An 18,328-nucleotide genomic window follows, 5' to 3' on the forward strand; every position below is an offset into this window, starting at 1 on the left:
TTCCGGAGTTAATTCTCCGTAGTTTCCAGAGTACTTGCCTCTCCAGAATTACTGGTACCGTAGGTGTTTGCACAACCAGTGAGAAGACTGCACCACCTGGAATCCTAGAGCGGACCGGAAGTGAGCGTGGCTCACCGGGCCCGGCCGGAACCTACGGGCACAGCTGCGGGTGTGTCCGCGGAACCGCCACCTGAGCCGTGGAGTGTTTCCCTCGACCCACTAGTCCGAGTTCGACAGGGTCTGAGCTCCTCAGAGGTGGGAGCTGCGGCCGAGGGAAGGGTGCACGTGCGCGGCGACAATCGGGCCTCTTCCCTAGGCAGCTTGTGAGCCCCTCTCCCTCTCCGCCCTCGCCCAGGCTGCTCCGATCTTCGTTTCCTTGCCTAGGCTTATATACCCAGGCTTTATTTAGGGCCAAAGTATCCTTCATAACCTCAGTTTTCTGTCTCGCTAGTATCTTGCCGCTCAATTTGTGACCCTGAAGCTTTAGTGAGTCGTTCTGTGCTCACTATTTCTGGTCTTTTCAGAGGATGTCTTCACTTTCAATGGAATTGCCCAAGTAACTGACCTGTGTTGTCACGTAAACAAGTCCTTTTAAACTGAGTCTGTAGTTGTCCTGTGTTGAGTGTTTTCTTATATCAAAAACTTTCCTCACCAAGAACAAAAAAGGAGCTCAAGTAAAATCACCCATTTGCCTACACCCCATCTGGAGAGAGCCTTTCCCTGAGCTGTCTAAGCTCGGGATGGAAGCAGTCTCCAGGGTCTTCCCAGCCTTGGCTGGCCAGGCTCCAGAAGAACAAGGGGAGATTATCAAAGTAAAGGTTAAAGAAGAAGACCATACTTGGGATCAGGAATCAGGCCTACCTAGGAATTTGTCTTATACCAGGGAACTCTCTCGTCAGCGCTTCAGGCAGTTCTGCTATCAGGAGACACCTGGGCCCAGGGAGGCTCTGAGTCAACTGCGGGAACTTTGCCGTCAGTGGCTGAACCCAGAGATACATACCAAGGAGCAGATCCTGGAATTGTTGGTGCTGGAGCAGTTCCTGACCATCCTGCCTGAGGAGCTCCAGTCCTGGGTGCGGGAGCATAATCCTGAGAGTGGAGAAGAGGTGGTAACTTTGCTGGAAGATTTGGAGAGGGAACTTGATGAACCTAGACAGCAGGTGAGAAATTGGAGGTGCCATCTTCTGTGGAGAATTTGGGTGCATGGATCCAGAATGGAGTAAAGGGAGTAATTTCACACTGGTGGTTCCAAACCCTGGTTTGGGGCATTATTTCTTATTTGATCACTGGTGTAGATGAATAGATTCATGCATATGAGATAACAGTCTTTGTGTATGATACAAATAATTAAATGATTTAACCAAATGGAAAACCTTGATCTATTTTTTACCAGAAAATATAGTTTATGTAGTGACTATGAGATTAAAGAAATATACAATAGTATTTTTTTTTTTTTTTAATTTCTGTCTTTTGAAGCTATCTAGGCTCTGTCACTAATTAGCTGTGTAACCTTGGGCATATTACACCTTCTCTGGAACATTAATGTCTTCATCTGTACAATGAAAATACTAGTTGCATGATCTTCTTGGTTCTTTTCAGTATCTAGAGTTGTTGGTATGTAAAATGTTTTGAGTGCAAAATTATTTTTAGAAGAATTTTAAAAGCTTTTTGCTGTTACAATGGAGTTGTTTCTAAAGGAGTACATTTGCCTTCTATGACAGTAATTTTAGAACATTATGGATATTGCCAGACATTCTTATATTTTTTAGTGATACTGTTCATACATTTATCTGAACTGTTTCAGAATATGAACACTTATGTATACAGTCTGATCTGTTAAAAACGCATGTTTCTGGAATGCAGAATCTTTTAAAATGAGGTCAGTATGCCATAAGTGAGTCAGTAAAAAGCTGAAATTGTGAGGGCTCATGTATGAGTTTTCCCAGCAAGTTGATGTTTGGGGCCACCAAGTGGGAGTGGCTGAATTCAAAGTATCTGATTTAGCTGAGCACAGCAAGTCCTGAGTACATACAATACTGTACATAATTCCCATTTGCCCCCCCCCCATCCTTCCTTGGCTGTCTCGGAAGTGCCTATTTACGTTGTTCCCTCCGATCTTTGTGTATTTTTTGCTAAACTTTTTTGTATTCCAGAAAAGGAGCAAGCAGAGGGTTTTGCAAGTGCCATAGAAGTGTGCTTGTGATACAATTTCTGCTAGTGAGTATAAAAGAAGAAAAACTTTAACAATTGAAGACAAGTTTGAAACTGTACAGTATTTTGAAAGAAAAGAAAGTGAGATTGGTCATGCAACTGGCATAAAGGAGTAAATGTATGTACAATTAGAGACAATGATGAGAAAAATAAAAGAAAATTATCTAGCTGGAACAACTGCCAGTGTTATGAAATCTATTGGAACAAGGCATAAGGAAATGGAGGAAATGGAGCATTTGTTAAGTGTGTGGATTGAATACCAAACAAGGAGGCAATCCAATGCAGTGTTTCTCAGAATTAAAGAGAATACCATCACAATGTATGGAGACATTAAGAAAAAAAGATGAAAATCCCGCAGAAGTGCCTTCATTTAGTGGAAGTAGTGGCTGGTTTAGTGGCTTCAAGAACTACTGTAGTTTCCACAGTATTAAACTGTGCAGACAAGGCTGTAAGTGCAGATGAAGAAGCTGCAAAGACATTTCCCCCAGCATTAAGAAATTAGATTGATGAAGGCCATCCCCTGGCTTAGATTTTTAGTTTTTATGAAACCAGTTTCTGTTGGAAGCAGATGCCCTCAAGGGGATATGTGGAGAATTTGGGTGCATGGATCCAGAATGGAGTAAGCAGGACTGGAAGTACTCTAGAAACACACTGTGGGGTTTAAGGCTACAAAGGATCAACAGATGGTGATGCTGGGTGCAAATGCCAGTGGAATTTTAAAGCTAAAGCCTGTGATTATCATTCTGCCAATCTATAAGCTTTAAAATGAGTTGTAAAGACTAGCCTTGGTGCCTACTATATGTCTAGCAAGAGAGACTGGATGACAGGGCAGACATTTTCTGATCGTTCAGGTGATTTTTTTGTAGATTAAAAAAAAAAGCATTGCAAGAGAAAAAACTTGTCTTTTAAAATTCTTATAATTCTCAGTGATACACCAAGTCACCCTCCAGTAGTTACTGAGCTTTCTTCAAATATCACAGTTCTCATTTTACCTCCCAATACAACTTCTTTACTGCAGCCCCTTGATCACGGTGTGATTGCAATCTTTAAAGCTTATTATTTAAAGCAAACATTCAAGATACTGATTGCCTATACAGGGGGTGACAGTCCCCTAACAGTTTTTGAATTATGTAAATGATTCAACATTAAACTTATGGTTGATATTATTGTAGACGCCTGGAATGGATTTCACAAAAGCCTGTTTGCATGGGGTGTGATATACAATTCTCCCTGATTTAATTTATGATTCCAAAGCCTTTGAGCCTTCAGAAGAGCTCTCCAAAACCAACCCAAGCTGTGTTGCTCTTGCAAAGGGGGCTGGATTTGAAGAAGATGCTAGTGAGGATAATGCGGAGTGCTGCAGTCTGACATACAGGATCTTTCTATAGAAGAGCTGCAAGTTAGTTGCTGAGGCACAAATGGAAGGTGTGGAGGAAGAAGAACATGCAGTTCCTCAAGCTACAAGCTGCGTCCCAAGAGCTTTTCACTGCTCAGTTATCTTCTGTTTCAAGTATGATAGAGAAGCAGTTGGAGTGGATAAAAGATAATGACTACAATGCAGAACGCAGCATGATTTTACTTCATGACATAAAGTCCTATTTGGAGCCATATAAACAGCTTCGTTATGAAAGAAGGAAAGTGTTAAAACAGCAAACACTGGGCATCTTTTTATAAGCCAGTGTCAAAGAAGTAAAAATAAGATGATGGACCGGAACCCACATCATGTTTCTTGTAGTATCACTGTATCCAAGGGTGGAAGGATATAACATCAAATGTTCAAGCCTCTTCACTTCACTTTTGATGATTATATCTTTCCACCTTTGAATTTTTATTGTTGTTGTTGTTGTGTGTTTGTTTTGAGACAGAATTTCGCGCTCTCCCCCAGGCTGCAGTGCAGTGGCCTTATCTCGGCTCACTCACTCCAAGCTCTGCCTCCGGGGCTCATGCCATTCTCCTGCCTCAGCCTCCCGAGTAGCTGGGACTACAGGCGCCCGCCACCACTCCTGGCTAATTTTTGTATTTTTAGTAGAGACGGGGTTTCACCGTGTTAGCCAGGTTGGTCTCAATCTCCTGACCTCGTGATCCTCCCGCCTCAGCCTCCCAAAGTGCTGGGATTACAGGCCTGAGCCACCGCGCCTGGCCCACCTTTGAATTTTTGATGATTCTATCCTTCCACCCTTGCCTCGCTCTTTCCTCACACTTGTTTCTAATAAGATTAACATCACCTTTCTAAGGTAAAATCCTATACTTAAAGTAAGATTTATTAACGTCTTATATTTTTACTAGTGTTGTTATAGTGTTTGTTTTATTTTATTTTATTTTTATTTTTTGAGACGGAATCTCACTGTTGCCAGGCAGGAGTGCAGTGGCACGATCTCAGCTCACTGCAACCTCTGCCTCCCTCGTTCAAGGGATTTTCCTGCCTCAGCCTGCTAAGTAGCTGGGATTTGCAGGCATGCACTACCATGCCCAGCTAATTTTTGTATTTTTAGTAGAGACGTGGCTTCACCATGTTGGCCAGGATGGTCTCCATCTGTTGACCTCGTGATCCGCCAGCCTCGGCCTCCCAAAGTGCTGGGATTACAGGCGTGAGCCACCGCGCGCCAGCCGGGAGTTGTTATAGTTTTAATAGTGCTCTGGTGACAAAGTTGTGTAGGTGTTAAAATAGGCCACCCTTTAACCGTATTTTCCCCATAAATCCTGTCACTTTTCTGCAGTTTTGCAGAAAGCATGTTTTTTAATACATTCATCTGTTACATTGCAGCACAAATGCCTATATAAGCAATTTCTCAAGTCTAGTCAGCACACCCTTTTCCTTTTGCTTTAAATAACAAATACAGGGTTCCCCCCACCTTAAGATATGCCTGTTACTTTAGAATAGGGGTATCCAATCTTTTGAATTCCCTGGGCCACATTGGAAGAATAATTGTCTTGGGCCACACTAAAATACACTAACACTAACAATAACTGATCAGCTAAAAAAAAAAAAAAAATCACAAAACAATCTTACAATGTTTTGAGAAAGTTTACAAAATTGTGTTGGGCCACATTCAGAACTGTCCTGGGCTGCATGTGGCCCGCAGGCTGCAGGGTGGACAAGCTTGCTTTAAAATTTCCCCTTCTAGCTTTTTTGAAAACTGTAGCTGCTGGTAGGACTTGGGTATTGTTCAGGTTATATGCTGATCATATTTGATAGTTTTTTTTTTAATGTGGTCAGAGTTATAAATATCTCTTAGTCTTGTTGAAGATCAGGTTTGTATAAATGTTTCTCATTTTTCATGTTTTTGTGTGATTTCCCCCACAGGGGAAATACCACTGTGGCAGACATGTTTAGCTGCCAATCCAGTGTCTGTTCCACCCTCCTTTCTTCCCGACAAAATGTTGGTTTTGTTCATACTGGCAGTGTATCTAATTAAATTCTTTTCAAGGCTTCCTTGTTCTAGAGTTAACTGTGCAACAGAATTCTGGCCAGGGAGAAAGAAGCATATTTCAGGGAGGAGGTTCCTGGGGAAGCTTTTATTTTCCTGATAAAATAGGGGAGATGAGTTTAGTTTCACCTTTTCCCACTTCCAGTCTTAAACACTAATGTGATATCTGGCCATCTTGTGACCATTAAGTGATGGTAGACATGAGACCAAATGCTAGTGTTAAAAGTGACAGAGCAGAAATATGAAGACAGCTAGGGTCCCTAACAAAACTGTTAGATAAATGAGTTGGTGCCAGCAACTACCTTCTTCTAGACTTCTTGTTATGTAACAAAAATAAACCCCTATTTGTGCCACTATAAGTTAGGTGTTCTAACTTATTGGAAATATGTGCATTTCTAATGAACACAGCAATATTTACCATATTACAACCAAAAGTTTCTTTCCAGCATTTGTATTTATTTATTTATTTGAGATGGAATCTCACTCTGTCACCCAGGCTGGAGTGCAGTGGCACGATCTTGGCTCACTGCAACCGCCACCTCCCAGACTCAAGCGATCCACCCTACTCAGCCTCCTGAGTAGCTGGGACCACAGATATGTGCTACCATGCCCGGCTAATTTTTTGTATTTTTGGCAGTGATGAGGTTTCACTATGTTGTCCAGGCTGGTCTCGAACTCCGGAGCTCAAGCAATCCTCCCACCTTGGCCTCCCAAAGTGCTGAGATTACAGGTGTCAGCTACTGCGCTCAACCTCTTTCCAGCATTAAAAAAAATCAAACCCAGGAATTGAATAGTGAAAGACTAATGACTGTCGTTTGAAGTAACTTCAGTTTTGTAATTTATTACCACCCCCCAGGGTACACTTCAAACTTCTGTGGTAGAGACAGAGGTGGAGTTCCTCCCAGTTCTAAGACCAGGCCCACCCATTTTGGTCCAGTGCAGCTGGTGGAAAAGTAAAGGAATCAAGAAGCTAGATTTGTGTTTGTGCTTAGAGTGTATGGGGGGTGGGGGAGAGTCAGTGAAGAATTCAACACAATGAACCATATCCATATTTTGTTTCTTAGTTGCTCCAAAAGCTGAGATTGTGTATACCAACATTACAGAACTGATACATTGTTTAATTATAAACAGCAGGTGGCCTTCTTTCACAGATTCTGTTTCTGGCAGTTATGCAAACATTTAGGCAAATTGAAATGCATGCTATTTTATTATACAAAGCAATTTACATAAGATACCTTATTAAGCTCAGAGAAGGGAAAAACATACCAAAGGGAACTGGCTTAACCATTTTATGAATTTTGAGAAAATTGATTTTTTGAAATGTCCTTTGCACAGTTTAAGAATTTTATTTTATTTTATTTTATTTTTTGAGGTGGAGTCTCGCTCTGTCATGCAGTGGCACGATCTTGACTCACTGCAACCTCTGCCTCCTGAGTTCAAGTGATCCTCCTGCCTCAGCCTCCTGAGTAGCTGGGACTACAGGCATGCACCACCACACCTGGCTAATTTTTGTCTCTTTAGTAGAGATGTGGTTTCACTATGTTAGTTAAGCTGGTCCTGAACTTCTGACCTCAGGTGATCCACCCACCTCAGCCTCCTTTTATTAGTCCCAAAATGCTGGGATTACAGGCGTGAGCCACTGTGCCCAGCGAAAATAAATTTATAATGTGGTGTCCAAGTTGGAGGAAAGGAGCGTGACACAGAATCTTAAATCGCAACATAATATTCTAAGAATAGGTAGGCTTTCATCTCCTCCTACGTCATTGGATATTCCCTTTTAGAATATTCTGGTTTATGTGCAATTTTGGGATTCACTATCCATGGACATTTTCCAACTGGATGTAGTAGAGTAAGTGTAACCATTAACAACTTTGTAATCCTCGAACCATTTGAACATTTTCTTAGGCCTGGTGAATCTGCATTATTATTAGTAGAGACAGGGTTTTGCCATGTTGGGCAGACTGGTCTCAAAACTCCTGACCTCAGGTGATCCATCTGCCTTGGCCTCCCAAAGTGCTGGGATTACAGGTGTGAGCCACTGCGCCCGGCCCAATATTTACTTTTAATTAACCACTCTGAAACTCATTTACAATTTTTTTAGTCATCACAGTTTAGAGGATATTTCTTTAACATGCTTTCATTGTTATTCCCAGAAACAGAAACCAAAGGGATGCATTTTAACTCTTGTCCTATAAAGACATCAGTTTCTGTTGTATGGCTCTGGCTTTATTAGTCCCAACATTTTTCATTTCTCTTCATATTTTATCTTGTACTTAAGAATTCAGTAAAGACTGATGTTTTTTCTTCTTACATTCTATTTTAATGGAAAAATACAAGTTTAACTGTGACAAACTACAATTATTTATGTTGTTTACTAAATGCACCTATTTGTCCACAGGTCTCACAGGGCACATATGGTCAGGAAGCTTCTATAGAAGAAATGGCCCCTCTGGATTCTGCAAAGGAGTCTTTAGGCACCCAGCTTCAGTCTATGGAAGATGGAATGGAATGTGAATCTCCAGAGCCACACCCACTTCAAGATAATGGTGAGAATAATTTAGTTCTAAGAAAGAGGGTGAGACTTGGGAGAGTGAAGGGTCTAGTATTGAAAGTTACCAAACCTCATTCCATTTCAGCTTCTACTGAATGTATTAATAGTTGAAGGAAAAGTCAACCCGTATAGTGTAGTGTTATTAAGGGAGTTGAATTAAAGCAGTCAGGTAATAATGTCAAAAATACTTGAACCCAAGATTTTTCATGGATACTTTGTAATGAAGTTGGTAAGTACCTGTGGATAAATCAGATTCCTCTGTATGTAAATACTGAGCACTTGGCAGTGTAGTCTTGGGTGCCATTGCTGTAGCCTCTGACCACGATTTTTGTCACGTAATGACTGTGTATACATTGGAAATACTATTTGAAAATTCTACGTTAGAATATGGAATTTCTGAAGTCTATGTTTATTAGTGTTCTAAGGTCTGTTATTGGTATAATGTGTAGTAGAGGCGGAGTCTGGCCTGGTTCTGGAACAGCTATCTTTTCCGTTTAAAAAGGGTTAGGTAAAATGGATACAATGTTTTTCTCCTCTTACAGCCCTACCAATTTTCTTAGACGTTAATATCGATTCAAAAACTTATGGGGCTCATATTTTCCTGGTTCTCTTGACGTTGCCCTGTATTTCTTCTTCTAATTCATTCTTGTTTATTTTCCTTCTATGCTTCTAGTTCTATAGCATGGCACAAAATGGATCAGCATGGAAAGAAATGCTATCCATACGATGGTCTTTTTCAATCACATTTTGAGATAGCACTTACCATTATTGTTATTTTATTATAAAGTTAATCAACAATTTTCTGTTGAACACTCAATGTAGTAACGTGTTAGATAATGTGAAAGATACTAGAGAAATAAGTGATCTCTGTTTCTTTAGAAACTTAGTCTTTTTGCATCTACCTATAAAACAGTTAAAGAAGAAAGTGCTATAGGGCTAACTTGTGTTATAAATAGATTATGATTTTCAGGAAAGGAAAACTCACTATGAGCTTCAATTTAATGATCAAAGAAGCCGTACTGGCACAATTGAGAGTTAAATGAGGCCAAACCACACAGTAACATATCATTAATTTTAACCTAGTTTTAGAAAATATAAACATTTTAGATGATTTAAATTTACTGGCTCATTACTGCTACAGAACCAAACTATGGTTCACTTGCCTGGCACAGGAAAGCCAAACATCCATATCAGTAGGAGAAAGGAAGGCATTTATTTGCAGAGTGTCAAGCAAGGAGAATTGGGCCCCTCAAAATTAAGACTCAGTCTCCCCGATGGTTTGCAAGTAAGGATTTTTTAAAAGAAGGGAGTCAGAGGTTACAAGCAAAGTCATAAATCAATATGTGGACACTGTACATTTGTTTGACCTAAAAAGGTAGGACGGACATCTCAAGGGCCTTACAGGTCATAGATAGATTCAAAGATTTTCTGATTTGCAATTGGTTAAGGAGGCAAAGCTTTGTCTAAAAATTTGGGATCAGCAGAAAAGAAGGTTAGCTCTGGCTTGTGGGTGTGACTTCTTCCAGGCCCCACAGGAAGAACTTTAGAACAAAGCAGCAGTTGGAGTTCAGTCCTCAGTTCCCCCTTATCTGAGGTCTTCAGACCAGTGGATCCATTTGGTGGAGGTATGGGTTTCTGAAAAACAACTTAGGGATATATGTTAAGATGTTATCTTTAGTTAATATAGGGAACATCTCATAACTAACTTTTTGGATGTTGTTTTAAGGTATTACCTTCTTGTTTCTCAAGTTGCTCGTTTACTTCTTAGAGATAGTTAGATGTGTGGAATTTCCCTTGAAGGAACTCAAGATTTTCTGTTATTACCATGCTTGGGGTTAGGGGTGGCTGACAGGCCCCTAAGAGGAGTCCCTGTTCTGTCTCACTATTTGATATGCAAATTGATAGTATAAATAATGTTGACTTGAGTGAAAGTATTTTTCCAAGCAACTATAAAACTATCTAGAGATGTTATGCTAATTCTAAATTATTATTTTTTATTTTTTCCAAAATAGTTTTTTTCTTAACACTTAGCCAAATTTGAAGTATTCTTAGTGCTTCTGTTATTATGAGTATTCTAGAGATTTCTTTTAATAAGCTTTATTAAGTCAAAAATTTTTCACTAATTTAGACTCATCCACTACTCTTATTAAAATTAGTAATGAAGCTATTTTTATTGAGTTTGTACTTAATAGCCCTGAAAGGGAGCTGATATGAATATATCAGGTTGGAACTTACTCCTCAAATGTTGATGTAATAGCTAACCTGACTGAATAAAAGAGAAAATGTGTAGTGTGGAGATTTTTTTAAAAATCTATTATTGGCTTGCTGAGGTTCCTCCAAAAAAAAAAAAAAAAAAAGTCTTTGCATAGTAAACAAACAAATAAATGCTAATTTGCATCCTATTTTATGCAAAACAATGCTTCAATCCTGAAAACTGCTCTGGAAAGTCATGTCCTGGCTTTCTACTCTTTATTGTGTGAAACTTTTTATTACTGGCTGGAGTTCGTCATTTATGCTCTTCCTTCCACTAAGATTGGATTCCTTAATCAAAATGGTATCCTCCTAGCCTGGTTCAGTAACTCATGCCTGTAATCACAGCACTTTGGGAGGCTGAGGCTGGCAGGCAGATTGCTTGAGACCAGGAGTTCAAGACCAGTCTGGCCAACATGGTGAAACTCCATCTCTACTAAAAATAAAAACATTAGTCAAATGTTGTGGTGCGCCTGTAATCCCAGCTACTCAGGAGGCTGAGACAGGAGAATTGCGTGAATCTGGGAAGCAGTGAGTGAGCTGAGATTGTGCCACTGCACTCTAGCCTGGGCAACAGAGTGAGACTCTGTCTCAAAAAGAAAGAAAATGGTATCCCCTTTTGTGTGCCCATAATCCCTACTTCTACCTCAAGCACTACTGGCTCCTTTGACAATATATGTATTTTAAATTATATTTCTGAATATTCTAATTGATTTTTTCCTTTGTTTTTAGGGTCATTTTTGTGGTTTTCCATGATGTCTCAAAGCATGGGTGATGATAACCTCAGTAGCTTAGATACTAATGAAGCAGAAATTGAACCAGAAAACATGAGAGAAAAGTTCTTCAGAAGCTTAGCAATGTTACTGGAAAACAAAAGTAATAATACTAAGATATTTTCTAAAGCAAAGTACTGTCAGTTGATAAAGGAAGTGAAAGAAGCTAAAGCTAAGGCGAAAAAGGAATCAGTTGACTACCGTCGCTTGGCTAGATTTGATGTTATCCTTGTACAAGGAAATGAGAAGCTAATTGAGGCTGTAAATGGAGAAACAGATAAAATACGGTATTACTTACACAGTGAGGACTTATTCGACATTCTGCATAATACACATCTCAGCATTGGACATGGTGGACGTACTCGCATGGAGAAAGAGTTACAAGCGAAATACAAGAACATCACAAAAGAAGTTATAATGCTATATCTGACCCTCTGTAAACCATGCCAACAGAAAAATTCAAAACTCAAGAAGGTTCTAACATCAAAACCAATTAAGGAAGTTAGTTCAAGATGCCAAGTAGATCTTATAGACATGCAGTTGAATCCTGATGGGGAGTATAAATTTATTATGCATTATCAGGATCTCCGTACAAAGTTAAGTTTTTTGCGGTCATTAAAGTCTAAAAGACCTACGGAAGTTGCACATGCTCTTTTAGATATATTTACAATTATTGGAGCACCCAGTGTCCTACAATCTGACAGTGGGAGGGAATTTTCAAGCCAGGTTGTCAGTGAACTCAGTAATATTTGGCCAGAATTGAAAATTGTCCATGGGAAGTCTCAGACCTGCCAAAGCCAGAGTTCTGCAGAACAAACTGAGGATATCCGAAAGAGGATTTTCTCCTGGATGCAAACTAACAACTCATCACACTGGGCTGAATTTTTGTGGTTCATTCAGATGACCCAAAATCAACCCTATCACAGAAGCATGCAACAGACTCCATGTGAAAGTACATTTAGCTCTGAAGCTAAACTGGGCTTGTCTCATTCTCAGTTAACTGAAGAACTTGTTGCCAGCTTGCATACAGAAAATGAATTAGATCAGGCTGACAAAGAGTTAGAAAATACTTTAAGAGCCCAGTATGAAGAAAACATTGAGACTGGAACAGATAGTAGTGATATTGAAGAGAATCTTTCTGTCACTCCTAAGATGGCTGAAAAAAGCCCCCCTGAGAGGAGACTAAGATTTTTATCCTGTGTAGTCTGTGAAAAAGAATGCACAGGTATTAATAGTTGTATATCATGTGATGGAAATATCCATGCAATTTGTGGAGTGCCCTCTCAACATGAGACTGAGGGCTGTGGTCAGCAAATAACTTGTAGCCTTTGCTATGAAACCAGCACAATGAAAAGGAAACATGACGAAATTCAAAGAAGTTTGCCTGTTCAACCTTCCAAAATGCTAAAGCCATCAGGGACACCATTTTCACCAGACAAAGTAGGAGATTGGGTAAGATTGCATATCTGCCATAGATGAAAGCAGGGGAAGAATCTCATTACACTTTACTGTGAATAAGTGTTGTGTGACAAGGTATATGAAAACACATTTTTATTACCTTGGATATATTTCCCCCGAAGAAGGCCTAATTACTTTTAGTGCTTCTCTTTTTTCCCAAGTTGGAAGTTGTAAAGTTGTAACCTTGAATGCTGTCTTTTTTATTATGCATTATCAGGATCTCCGTACAAAGTTAAGTTTTTTATTATTCTGGGGGTGATGAATAGTATCTCTCTTACTCCTTTTTGATGTCACGCATTTCTTGGGAGAATGAGAAGGCTAAGATTGAGGGAATAAATAGTGTGTATGCTAGTATGTTTCTACAGAGAATGAATTTGGTAACAGATGAATTTAATGTTTCTCTGTTTCAATTGTGAGTTTGGGTTGGGGGTAAGCTAAGAAAAAACATTTCAAATCAAGTGAAGAAGTATTTGTAGGGGTAGGGGATGATAAATTTGCTTGGAAGATAAGGGTTTGTGTTGGGAAAGACTTCAGTTTGGGAATTTAATTGGAGAGTATGAAATAGAACCAAAAAAATTTAAAATCAGTAGGCTTTATGAGGTAGGGTTAATGTTTTGAAATATGGAGATTACTCATGACTTAAACTAGTGGTACTCAAAGTGTGATCAGTAGACCAGTACTGGTATAAAAACTCCAATCTGTAAGGAAATAAGTATAAAACTTGAGCATAAGTATTTAGAAACATAGCAATTGACATTACTGCAACATTCAAGCAAATGATTAATGGACTTACCTTACCGAATAGAATATAGACCAATTTAGGTATTGTTAAACTCTCAAGGTGAGTCACATGTGGTGGCAGTTACACACTAGTCAAACTCAGTAGGTCCCCATTACAACCTGTGATACTTTATGCTTAGTTTATCAGCCATAACCCAAAGATGTATAAAACTGAGAAAATATAGGCATTTATTTATTTTTATAACTTAACTTTAAAATAATTTTTTATTTTAATCAAGTCTAGTTTTTAACTTGTGGTTTAACATTGTTAGCTAAAGGAGGAAAGTAAAATTCATATTATTTACTTTTATTCCTAATTTCAGATGGCGAAACAAGCTTCACTGGACTTTTTTGTCAAGAAAAGACATGCCTTTTCTGAACACAGTAGTAGTAATAAAAGAAATGTTACCAATAGAAGTTATCCTGAAGAAGGGAGAACCAAAAGAGTTCATGCTAGTTTCACTCGGAAATATGATCCTTCATATATTGAGTTTGGTTTTGTAGCTGTAATTGATGGTGAAGTACTAAAACCACAGTGTATTATTTGTGGAGATGTACTGGCTAATGAAGCAATGAAACCATCAAAGCTTAAGCGACATTTATATTCAAAACATAAAGAAATAAGTTCACAACCGAAAGAATTCTTTGAAAGAAAGAGTAGTGAATTGAAAAGCCAACCAAAGCAGGTGTTCAACGTTTCTCATATAAACATTAGTGCTTTGCGGGCTTCGTATAAAGTAGCACTTCCGGTTGCTAAGTCTAAAACACCATACACAATTGCTGAGACGCTAGTGAAAGACTGCATCAAAGAAGTTTGCTTGGAAATGTTGGGTGAATCTGCAGCGAAGAAGGTAGCTCAGGTACCACTTTCCAATGACACCATAGCTCGACGTATTCAGGAACTGGCTAATGATATGGAAGATCAACTTATAGAACAAATAAAACTAGCAAAGTATTTTTCATTGCAACTTGATGAATGCAGAGATATTGCTAACATGATAATTCTTTTAGTCTATGTGAGGTTTGAACATGATGATGATATAAAGGAAGAGTTCTTTTTTTCAGCCTCTTTGCCTACAAACACAACTAGCTCAGAACTATATGAAGCTGTAAAGAATTATATTGTTAACAGATGTGGTTTGGAATTTAAATTTTGTGTAGGAGTATGTTCTGATGGTGCAGCTTCAATGACAGGAAAACATTCTGAAGTGGTAACCCAGATTAAGGAACTTGCACCAGAATGTAAAACAACACATTGCTTCATTCATCGAGAAAGTCTTGCTATGAAAAAAATATCAGCTGAACTAAATAGTGTACTTAATGATATAGTAAAAATTGTGAATTACATAAAATCTAATGCCTTGAATTCAAGATTATTCTCTTTATTATGTGATAATATGGAAGCTGATCATAAGCAACTGTTACTGCATGCTGAGATACGGTGGTTATCACGGGGAAAAGTTCTGTCAAGAATGTTTGAAATACGAAATGAACTCTTAGTGTTTCTGCAAGGCAAGAAACCCATTTGGTCCCAACTTTTTAAAGATGTGAATTGGACAGCCAGACTTGCTTATTTGTCTGATATCTTCAGTATTTTTAATGATCTTAATGCTTCTATGCAAGGGAAGAATGCAACTTATTTTTCAATGGCAGATAAAGTTGAAGGACAAAAACAAAAGTTAGAAGCTTGGAAAAACAGAATTTCTACAGATTGTTATGACATGTTTCATAATTTAACAACAATTATCAATGAAGTAGGTAATGATCTTGATATTGCACATCTGCGAACGGTTATCAGTGAACATCTTACAAATTTGTTAGAATGTTTTGAATTTTATTTTCCATCAAAAGAAGATCCACGCATAGGAAATTTATGGATCCAAAATCCATTTCTTTCATCAAAAGATAACTTAAATTTAACTGTAACTCTACAGGATAAGTTGTTGAAGCTGGCTACCGATGAAGGATTGAAAATCAGTTTTGAAAATACAGCATCTCTTCCTTCATTTTGGATAAAAGCTAAAAATGAATATCCTGAGCTTGCTGAGATTGCTTTAAAATCGCTTCTTCTTTTTCCCTCAACGTACCTCTGTGAGACCGGATTCTCTACTTTAAGTGTTATTAAAACAAAACATAGAAACAGTTTAAATATACATTATCCCCTGAGGGTAGCATTGTCATCAATCCAACCTAGATTAGACAAATTAACAAGCAAGAAGCAAGCTCACTTATCACATTAAAAGCTTTAAATATTGATATGTAAGGTATTTGTTCAAAGTATGCATATAAGCATTGAGTGTGAGGAATTTGCTATTTCGCTTTAAACTTTCTGTCTAGTTACAGTTATGGAAGTATGAAGTTATGAGTGAAACAGCAATTTTCTATATAAATTGCCTATATGTATATTTTCAATTGAGACTGTACAGTTTTTATAATTCTTTATTGTTCCTGTTGTATTTGTCATATTTATTAAAATATAATTTTAGATCTGTTGATTCTAATATTAAAACATTTGATCATATATCTTGTGTCTTCTTATTGTATTTCATTAGCACGTTAAGATTGTAGGAAAACTTCAGGATGGGGGATGGTTTCTTTGAAATAGACTAGGTCAGTGAAGGAAGTGAATTCAAGGGGGTAGGCTTAGAATTCAAATGCAGGGGACAGGTCAGTAGGATATGAAGTTTGTTAAGCTGATCCAGAGTGGTTAGGTTGGAAGTTGATGTCAAGTTTGTTTTGTAGATGCATGTTTAGACAAAGTGTGTGAGTGGGATGGAAGGAAACACTTATTTTGTAATGGTGTTATGACCTTGGATTCATATTAATACATTCTGATTTCTTTCTTTCTTTCTTTCTTTTTTTTTTTCTTTTGAGACAGGGTCTTGCTCTGTCACCCAGGCTGGAGTGCACTGGTGCAATCTCTGCTGACTGCAACCTCCACCTCCCGGGTTCAAGTGATTCTCTTGCCTCAGTCTTCCGAGTAGCTGGGATTACAGGCACCCACCACCATGCCTGGCTAATTTTTGTACTTATAGTAGAGACGGGGGTTTCACCATGTTGGCCAGGCTGGTCTCGAACTCCTGACCTCAGATGATCCTCCCACCTCAGCCTCCCAAACTGCTGGAATTACAGGTGTGACCCGCTGCGCCCGGCCGATAAATTCTGATTTCATAAGGATGGGCGATTGGGCCATACTAACAAGGTTTCTAGATTTTGCTAGAGCTGATTGCCTTTAAGGTGCTCTGGGACAAAGTCAGACATTATTGGCTCCTCAATTAGATTTAACAACCTCTATTTTGTTTGGAGATGATTCAGAAAAATGCCACAAACATCTGCTCTTGTGTCTGTGAACTCACTTAAAATGATTGAAAGCAAATTAATCAGATAAGACAGGTTCTTTAGCATAAAAACATGACAGAATCCATGAAGAAAATATCTTTTCCTAGACAGGGTAGCAATTTATAGTAAGTGCTTCATTTCAAATAAATGTAATGTTCAAAGTTAAGGAAAGGAAGGCTATTCAGTGATTCAGAATGTTACTAATAGTTTAACCTTTTGGTAATTAAAGTTTCAAGGATCCTCCAAACCTTTGAAAGTAGAGGAAAGGTTCATATTTAGTCCTGAAACCTTGATTGGATTATGTTTTATCGTGTGTTTGTTTTAATAAAGTCTTACAACTTTTCAAAAACAAAAAACCTTATAATGGTGGATATATTTAGAAGATAGTGGTTTAATTTCTCCCACCGACAAATTATATGCCCTCTTTCTGACCATATTTTGGAACTAAGGGATTTTACAAATTATATGCCCTCTTTTGGACCATATTTTGGAACTAAGGGATTTTAAAATGTTTTACTGTTTGTTTTATTGATTGAATAAAGTATTGTGTTTCCCATATTTAATTTCAAAAGGCAACGTGGTGATTTTATATTTGTTTCTATAAAAACTTAAAGTAATCTGGAAGAAATAAACTAAGAGGGAATTAAGACTACATATTAAAAGAGAACTAAATTCCCTTACATTCTCTCTAAGAAATATAAGGTATTGGATGTCTGAGATCGGTACAAAGCCTTCACGTTCTCTCTAAGAAATATAAAGTATTGGATATCGGAGATTGGTACAAAGCCTTCTCATATACTTGAACACCTATTTTTATTTTTTTCTGCAAATGATTCAGTACCAGGAGGCTAACTTGCTTTACCTTTTTTTCAAGACATAGGAATATTTGTCTTTCCTCCCTTCCCTCCCTGTTTTATTGTGTCACTGTACATTTTTTTTAGGGCAACAGCTTTATTGAGACCGTGAAATCTTACTGCCTATTAACGTGAATTTGATGACTAGTGATTCTGTAGATAACCTGATTTTCTCTTCCTATTTTCTGCTTGTTTTGCAGCAAGTTCACAAGTCTATAAACATGTGGTATATGAATACACTGCAAAGGTACCTTGTTTGTGTATACTTATGACTACTGTATGCAGAACTGTTTATTTCCATCTATCATGTATATATGTGCTGGTTTTTAAAAAAATTGTATTTATGTATAACAGGAGGTTGTGTTGGGCTTTTCCTATTACTCAAAGAAAAGCAACTAGGGAGGAGTCAACGATGGGTCAAGAAGATGCTAAGTACTTCACTTTTTAAAGAAATCTGACAATGACTAGAATCAGAAAGCCTCACCACCCACTGCCCCCATGTACAGCACCCAGACCTAACTTGAAGGATGATTAAGAAGTGGTAGAACTAGCTCCCAACATAGTGCTTTCTGCCAAGGGAATCGCTGGTAGTGATTGAAGATGCCTTCAGGAAGGAGAGACTTGTATTTTATTTCCAGACTGGATGTTAATTTAGGCAGCAAACTTGTTCATCTGCTTTCTGCC

General features: G+C 38.3%; 1 protein-coding gene across 5 annotated transcripts in view; it reads left to right on the plus strand.

Annotated features, from left to right (window-relative positions):
- Positions 1-17,734, plus strand: part of LOC105491605 (SCAN domain containing 3) — a 61,830-nt gene extending 44,096 nt beyond the window's left edge. For 3 of the 5 annotated variants that reach the window (XM_071097416.1, XM_071097415.1, XM_011758131.3), the window contains 3 exons: positions 8,038-8,185; positions 11,173-12,665; positions 13,775-17,731. In XM_071097416.1, the coding sequence (XP_070953517.1) occupies positions 8,080-8,185; positions 11,173-12,665; positions 13,775-15,691 (3,516 nt within the window). In that variant the 5' untranslated portion in view covers positions 8,038-8,079 and the 3' untranslated portion in view covers positions 15,692-17,731. Of the gene's footprint in view, positions 1-22; positions 1,161-8,037; positions 8,186-11,172; positions 12,666-13,774 lie in introns of those variants that run through there. The other 2 variants (XM_011758130.3, XM_011758134.3) reach the window with 2 other exon arrangements.
- The last annotated feature ends 594 nt before the right edge of the window (positions 17,735-18,328 follow it).

This window comes from Macaca nemestrina, chromosome 5 (assembly GCF_043159975.1).
Source record: "Macaca nemestrina isolate mMacNem1 chromosome 5, mMacNem.hap1, whole genome shotgun sequence".
Lineage (NCBI taxonomy): Eukaryota > Metazoa > Chordata > Mammalia > Primates > Cercopithecidae > Macaca > Macaca nemestrina.